At 41.1% G+C, this 8,380-nt stretch overlaps 1 protein-coding gene across 3 annotated transcripts in view; it reads right to left on the minus strand.

The window, feature by feature from the left end:
• LOC121629770 (stromelysin-3-like) overlaps positions 1 to 7,443 on the minus strand; it is a 44,220-nt gene extending 36,777 nt beyond the window's left edge. For 2 of the 3 annotated variants that reach the window (XR_006008432.1, XM_041969552.1), the window contains exon 1: positions 7,343 to 7,443. Coding sequence is in view for 1 of the 3 variants with exons in the window: in XM_041969552.1 (XP_041825486.1) it covers positions 7,343 to 7,435 (93 nt within the window). In the remaining 2 variants the exon portion in view is untranslated. Of the gene's footprint in view, positions 1 to 7,320 lie in introns of all 3 variants that reach the window. The other variant, XM_041969553.1, reaches the window with a different exon arrangement.
• Between the last annotated feature and the right edge of the window lie 937 nt (positions 7,444 to 8,380).

The following is an 8,380-nucleotide window of genomic DNA, read 5'->3' on the forward strand; positions in this document are numbered from 1 at the left end:
ATCGTTTTTGGAGTTCTTCGAAGTGGTGTTGGAGTGCACTCCTTCCGCATTTTGCTAGGGGACTTCAATGCTCACGTGGGCAATGACAGTGAGGCCTGGAGAGGCGTGATTGGGAGGAACGGCCCCCCCCGATCTAAATCCGAGTGGTGTTTTGTTATTGGACTTCTGTGCTCGTCACGGATTGTCCATAACAAACACCTTGTTCAGACATGAGAGTGTCCACTAGTGCACTTGGTACTAGGACACTCTAGGCCGCAGTTTGATGATCGACTTTGTAGTCGTATCGTCAGACTTGCGGCCGCATGTCTTGGACACTCGGGTGAAGAGAGGGGCGGAGCTTTCAGCTGATCACCTGGTGGTGAATTGGCTCAGATGGTGGGGAAGAATGCTGGTCAGGCCTGGCAGACCCAAGTGTGTTGTGAGGGGCTGCTGGGAACGTCTGGCAGAGTCCCCTGTCAGAAACAGTTTCAACTCCCATCTCCGCCTGACATGGTTGTAGCTCTGTGGACACCAGCAGAAAGGAATGCTGTCAAATTGAAGGAGTCCTATTGGACCTTTGGCCTGTGGGACTCCAGAGGCAACTGATGGGTATTGGCAGACTAAGTTGAATGCAGCTTCGGTGGTTGCTAAGGCAAAAACTTGGGCATGGGAGGAGTTTGGAGAGGCCATGGAGAATGACTCTTGGATGGCTTCAAGAAGATTCTGGTCCACCATCCAGCGGCACAGGAGGGGAAAGCAGTGCTCCATCAACACTGTGTACAGTGGGGGCTGCTGACCTTGACTCAGGACATTGTGAGACGGTGGAGGGAATACTTAGAAGCCCTCCTCAATCCCACCAACATGTCTTCTGATGAGGAAGCAGAGTCTGGGGACCCTGGTGTTGGCTCGCCCATCTGTGGGGCTGAGGTCGCTGAGGTGTTTAAAATGCTCCTCATTGGCAGGGCCCCGGGGGTGGATGAGGTCCGCCCAGAGTTCCTTAGGGCTCTGGATGCTGTAGGGTTGTCTTGGCTCTGACTTGTCTTGCTCTGCAGCATTGTGTGGACATCAGGGACAGTTCCCTTGGACTGGCAGACTGGGGAGTTTTTCCCCCTTTTCAAAAAGGACCGGAGGGTATGCTCCCACTACAGGGGGATCACACTCCTCAGCCTCCCTGGTAAAGTCTATTCAGGGGTGCTGGAGAAGATGGTCCATCGAAAAGTTGAACCTCAGATTGAAGAGGAGCAGTGTGGTTTTCGTCCTGGTCGTGGAACAGTGGGCCAGGTCTACACCCTTTTCAGGGTCCAGTCTACAGTCTGCTTTGTGGACTTGAAGAAGGCGTTCGACCGTGTCCCCCGGGGACTCCTGTGGGGGGTACTCCTGGAGTATGGAGTGTCAGACCCCCTTGTACGAACTGTCCGGTCCCTGTACGGTTCCTGTAGTGAATCAGAATTGTTTCCAGTGAGGGTTGGACTCCGCCAAGGCTGCCCTTTTTCACCGATTCTGTTCATAACTTTTATGGAGTGGCCGAAATGAGTTTTCTCTGCAGGGTGGCCGGGCTCTCCCTTAGAGATAGGGGTGAGAAGCTTAGAAATCCGGTAGGGGCTCAGAATAGAGTCGCTGCTCCTCTGCATTGAGAGGAGCCAGATGAGGTGACTCGGGCATCTGGTCAGGATGCCTCATGGACGCCTCCCTGGTGAGGTGTTCCGGGCACGTCCCACCAGAATGCGCGAACAAATTCTGATTCAAATCAAGGAACAGACTTGGTCCACCTACCATTGCAGGTCTCTGTCCGTTTTAAGCAGACCAAATACAGGAAGTGGACTACAAACAAAGTGCATTGAGAGTTCAGCACATGGTGGCTCTGGAAGGACAGCACAGAGGCGCTAATCATGGCAGCACAAGAACAAGCCTTGAGTACCTGGGCAATCGAGGCCCAAATCTACCACACCAGGCAGGACCCCAGGTGCAGGCTGTGCAAAGAGGCTCCTGAAACAATCAATCACCTCAAAGCAAGGTGCAAGATACTGGCAGTTAAAGAATACATGGAACGGCATAACCAAGTAGCTGGCATAGTGTACAGAAACATGTGCAGAATGTGGACTGGAGACCCCTAGGTCACAATGGGACACATCTCCCAAGTTGGTGGAGAATGAGAAGGCTAAAATCCTGTAGGACTTCCAGATACAGACCAAGAAAATGGTGGTGGCCAACCAACTGGACATTGTGATGATGGATAAGTAGTAAAGGAAAGCCGTAGTGATGGATGTAGCCATCCCTAACAATGGAAATATCAGGAAGAAGGAACACAAGAAACTGGAGAAATACCAAGGACTCAAGGAAGAGCTGGAGAAAGCCTGGAAGGTGAAGGCAACAGTAGTACCAGTGGTCATTGGAGCACTGGGGTCCGTGTCCCCCACACTGGAGAAGTGGCTCCAACAGATACCTGGAGAACCATCAGACATTAAAAAAATCAGCAAAGCTCTGGCCAGAAGGATAGAAAAAATAACACTGCTAATAATACATCCTGACCAAACAGGATTTATTAAAGGTAGACATTCCTCTACTAACACGCACACATTAATTGACATAATAGATTATTCTACCCTACACAATCTGGAATCCACAGTCATTTCTTTAGATGCAGGAAAAAGCATTTGACTGAGTAAACTGGAAATTTTTATTTACAACATTATACAAATTTAGGTTTTGGCCATCTTTTATAGCCTGGATAAAGCTATTTTATAACAACTCAAATGGATGTGTGAAGACCAATGATGAAACTTCTGTTTGCAGAGAGGCACCAAGCAGGGCTGTCTGCTTTCTCCTTCACTTTCTGCTATTTTTATTGAAATTTTAGCTGCTGCCGTAAGACAAAATAAAGATATTAAAAGAATCCATGCTAAAAATATAGAACATAAGATAAGTCTTTATGCTGATGATGTATTACTTTTCCTCAAGAACTCACCGACATCTCTCCCCCAGACAATCAATATCTGACTACTCTATTAACTGGTCTAAGACTATAGTTATGCCCATTAACTGTGACCTACAAAACACACCCAATACTACAATACAGTTTGGAAACATTAGATATTTAGGCATAAACATTCCCCAAGGTTATCAGAACTAACAAAGCAAAATTATGTCCAGCTACTTAAAGTAGTTCCCAAATTTCCTTGAGGACTCTCCAAAGGGATTAATAAAGTATTTCTATTCTATTAAAACAATAGAGGATGATCTCTCACGGTGGAGGCGCTTACCCATATCCCTCATGGGGAGGGTTGCCACCATTAAAATGATGGTTCTACCTAAAGTCAACTACCTGTTTTCAATGATACCCACTAAACCATCCTCTAACTATTTTAAGTCACTAGACTCACATATATCCAAATTTCTATGGAAAAACAAGCCATCACTTACCAGTCTAAACACTTCACAACAGACTAAAGACAGAGGTGGATTGGAGCTACCTAAGTTTAATCACTATTTCTTAGCTAACAAGCTGCAATATATATCTAAATGGCTTAAAGCTAGCAGTCTGAATGAACCATGGTTAGATGTAGAGCAAGCAATATGTGAGGATCTTGTTATCTCTGACCTGCCATTCATCAGCTCAGCCATCAAACCACATAAGTGTTATAAAAGCATTTAACATCAGTTCCTCTTTGATGGCTTGGTGGGAATTTCTAAATTTCTGCCCATCTTAGCTCTCTGCGGCCTGTGCCCCAAGACCGCGGGGGGCTCTGACTGGGGCTCCCCTCTGCCACTCTCTGGATGGGACGGGGGTCATCTTCAGGGTGGGGTAGCTTGGGTTCGTGCTCCGGGGTTGCTGCTGATGGCCCAGTTTCTGGGCTGCCCTGGTCTGCCTCTAGCCTCCGTAGAGGTGTAGTCGCATTTGCACGATCTCACTCACCTCTCCTCTCATGTTCCGTGAATCATGACGGCTGTTAGTTATCAGCTGATCAGCTCTCTTTGCATTTGTTTATGGTTCAGCTGAGAAAGAGGAAACTTGCAGTTCATGGTTCACACCGTCACATATTTACTCCAAAGTCTTGTTGTTGGCAGGACCTTCTGTAACACAGTAGCTGGCTGATGGTTGACAGGGTTTGTATTTCAACTTTGCAGGGGCGGGTCTAGAAAAAAAATTCTTAAGGTGGGGGGCAGGCAGGAGTACTGACCAGGAAAAGGGGGGCACTAAAGAGACCTTTTTTTTTTTTATTAGGTCTAGATTTTATAAAAAATTAAACTGATTATTACAACTAAAGTGATCATCTAATGTAAAAAAGTCAATTCTCTACACCTATGACTATTTGAAGATGATACAACCATCATAGGGCTCATTTCTGGAGGCGAGGAGATAGCATACAGGGATGAGACTGTCAAAGTGGTGTGTGGTAAACAATATGATCCTCAACACCACCAAAACAAAGGAAATGATATTGGACTTCAGGAAGAAGTGCAGTGCACCACCTCGGTGTGGTGTGGTTGTGGAAAAAGTACAGTCCTTCAAACTCCTCGAAGTCCATATATGCGAGGATCTCCTGGTCACTAAACATCTCTGCCATCACCAAAAGAGCACAGCAAAGGCTCTATTTTCTCCGGCTGCTCAAAAGGAACAGCATGGAGCAGAACCTGGAGGTGGCGTTCTACAGGACAACGATTGAGGGATTCTGACATCTCAATGTGGTATGCAGGCTGTACAGCTGCAGACAAAAAGGTGCTTCTGAGAGTCATTAAGTCAGCAGAAAAGATCATTGGCTGTCCCCTGTCCCCCCGGATAACCTTGTTACATCACGCTACCTCAGCAGAGCTCTAAACATCATTAAGGACCCCTCTCACCCTGGCCACCACCACTTTGAACTGTTTACCTCTGGTAGACGCTACAGAGCTGCCAGAGCATGGACGTCTCAGTTCAGAGACAGTTTTTTACCCCATTGCCATCAGCCTACTGAACAAAAATGACAAATTCTTGACCCTTTGCACTTTATTAGAACATGCTACTTACTTAAACACTAGTTTTATGCTGTTTTTATCTTTTTTTTATTAAGATTTTAATCTATAATTTAATATATGTCTTGTGTCTTTGCCTCTATGTGTTTTGTATGAATCAGCGTGCCGAGCAATCTTGTTACAGTACTATGTGTAATGACAATAAAGACTTTAAATTGAATTGAATTGAATTGTTTGGATATGAATTGAATTGTTTGGATATGAATTGAATTGTTTTGAATTGAATTGGTTTGAATTGAACTGAATCGAATTGTTTTGAATTGAATTGAATTGAATTGTTTTGAATTGAATTGTTTTGAATTGAATTGAATTGAATTGTTTTGAATTGAATTGAATTGAATTGTTTTGAATTGAATTGAATTGAATTGTTTTGAATTCAATTGAATTGTTTTGAATTGAATTTTTTTTTAATTAAATTGAATTGTTTTGAATTGAATTGAATTGTTTTGAATTGAATTTAATTGAATTGAATTGTTTTGAATTGAATTGAATTGAATTGAATTGAATTGAATTGAATTGAATTGTTTTGAATTGAATTGAATTGAATTGTTTTGAATTGAATTGAATTGAATTGAATTGAATTGAATTGTTTTGAATTGAATTGAATTGAATTGTTTTGAATTCAATTGAATTGTTTTGAATTGAATTTTTTTTAATTAAATTGAATTGTTTTGAATTGAATTGAATTGTTTTGAATTGAATTTAATTGAATTGAATTGTTTTGAATTGAATTGAATTGAATTGAATTGAATTGAATTGAATTGAATTGAATTGAACTGAATTGAATTGAATTGTTTTGAATTGAATTGAATTGTTTTGAATTGAATTGCATTGAATTGAATTGAATTGAATTGAATTGAATTGAATTGAATTGTTTTGAATTTAATTGAATTGTTTTGAATTGAATTGTTTTGAATTAAATGTAATTGTTTTGAATTGAACTGAATTGAATTGAATTGAATTGAATTGAATTGAACTAAATTGAATTGAATTGTTTTGAATTGAATTGAATTGTTTTGAATTGAATTGTATTGAATTGAATTGAATTGAATTGAATTGAATTGAAAACTAGTAAAACAAGCAGCCAATGATGTATTTTATCAGCAGGTGTTTACTTTGGGTGAAGCTGCTTTAGGACTGTTATCACTGCTACACAAACACACACACTTCAATGATAAAAGGAAAAAGCTGTTTTTATCCAGATCATCAGTTTTATCAGAGTTTCTTCATCAATGTCGACTGTTTAACTTCAGTCGTCACATCTGCTGGTTTTAGGACAAAAATTATCACCATGGAGACGGTTGGTGAGGTGATGATATATGACTTCTGCATTATGATCTAGAACTTGGTAGAGATGGTTTAGAACATATAGAACCCAAGAGAAGGTCAGTTGACAGCAAATATTTGTAGCATCGGTTCGTTCTGTTGATACAAAACAGTAAAAACCGGCAAATTTCAGTCATAGTTCGCAGTTAAATATGTATTAACAGCACTACACTTCAAACTTAAGTTTAACAGCTTAAATAATTTTTAAATGGCATTTTAATTAAACAAATCCTTTCACACCTTTCTAGATGTTTAAGTGAACTGGCTGGTTGAGCTTTAGAGAGAGATTGTCCTCACACCATGTTCAAGTGCAAAAATTACCTTCAATGCAGACTAAGATTGTAAATTATTCACAGCTTCCAAATTAGCTACTAAATAAATTATTTAATGCCAATTAAAAAGTGGGAGTCATTAGAGCTGAACAGTCAGAGATTATTGTCAGGGCTTGACAGTGTGTAGGAAGATTAATCTGTCGTATTAAATCTAATTTCACTAACAGAATAAGCTTTTAGATGAAGCATTACAAACATGATTGGTTCTGTGGAGTTCATCTGTTCACAGTCAGTTCAGAGTCCAAACAAAGCCTCGTTTGATTGTTGTTTCTTTGATGTGTGTCCCTGTAGCTATCTGCTGTTTTCTCCTTTTTCCCCTGAGTCAGCACCTAGCAGACTTTTTAACCCCCACCAGATGCCAGATGACTTGCCTCTACCTGTATAATCTCCCTGTCTCACCGCTGCAGAGGGGCTCTGGCATCCATCAAGCTGCAGATAGTAAGAAACAAGCTATGTCTTTATGAAGCTGGAAAGACAAATCTGAACAGCCAGAGGAAGGTTGGACACCTGAACATGGCAGAACACAGAAACTTTTACATTCCTAAAACTATGCACATGCTCATAGTTTAACTCCTCGCTTATTAACTCATTTAATAAACCAGCAGAATCAACCTGGACTTTTCCAACATTCTCTGATTCTAAACTTGGAGCCTCCTTTTTTCTTTTGATCTACCTGGAAATCTGGGTCTTCTCACCTGCAGCTGTCGGACGGTCCTCCAGTCGCGCACCGGCAGAGACAAGATGCAGAGAAAAAACTGCAAAACCAAGAAACTGCTGCAAAACACCATTGTCTTCATTACAGACATGTCTAACACAGAGACGGAGGAAGAGACAGAGACGATCCTGGAGGCTGGAAGAGGAGGAGGAAGAGGAGGAGGATGCTGTGTTGTGGGACCAACCTCTGGATCTAATCTCTAAACTAGATCTAATCTCTGAACCTCTTTCTTTATTTCTTTCTTTCTTTCTTTCTTTCTTTCTTTCTTTCTTTCTTTCTTTCTTTCTTTCTTTCTTTCAGTTTAATTTCAAAACAAAAGTTAAAAAATACAAAAAAATATTAAAAATACAACAAAAAAAATTTAAAAGAATGGGAAAAAAGTTTTAAAGTAGAGCTGTGCAGGATCGCAGTATTTCACATTTTAAAGGTCCAGTGTGTATGGACTACTGACCTCTAGTGGTAAAGATGGGCATAACAGTCCCTCCTGGATTTTGCAGCTTTTTGTGTTTGTTGTGACCTTAAAATGCCTGATTTTGTGGCGGCTTCTGTAAAACGTTGTGGTGGTTTTTGTTCTTTTTTTCAATTGAAAAAGTGCCTAAAATTTATGTAAGATATTAGTAATTAAATTTAAACATTCTTTATTGAATGAAGCAGACTGTAAGAGTATTTAATCATTCATTCATTTTCTAAACCACTATGCCCAATTCAAGGTCATGTGGAAGCTATCCCAGCTATCCCAGCAATTAGCAAGTACACCTGGACAGGTCGCCAGTCCATCGCAGGGCCAACACAGAGACAAACAACCAGTCATACTCACTCCTAGAAAGAATTTAGAGTGAACAGTTAACCTAACCTATATGTATAATCTTAGCGTGAAGCTGGAGTAGTATCTATTGTTGCATTTTAGACGTGCTTTGTAGTAGAAATATGTCGATGACTTTTATTTGGTTTTATTTGGTTTTGTTTTGTTTGTTTTTTTTAACCACAGTGTTGCATGTGGTACCAAACAGCTTACCGT

The sequence above is a fragment of the Melanotaenia boesemani genome, chromosome 19 (genome assembly GCF_017639745.1).
Source record: "Melanotaenia boesemani isolate fMelBoe1 chromosome 19, fMelBoe1.pri, whole genome shotgun sequence".
Taxonomy (NCBI): Eukaryota; Metazoa; Chordata; class Actinopteri; order Atheriniformes; family Melanotaeniidae; genus Melanotaenia; species Melanotaenia boesemani.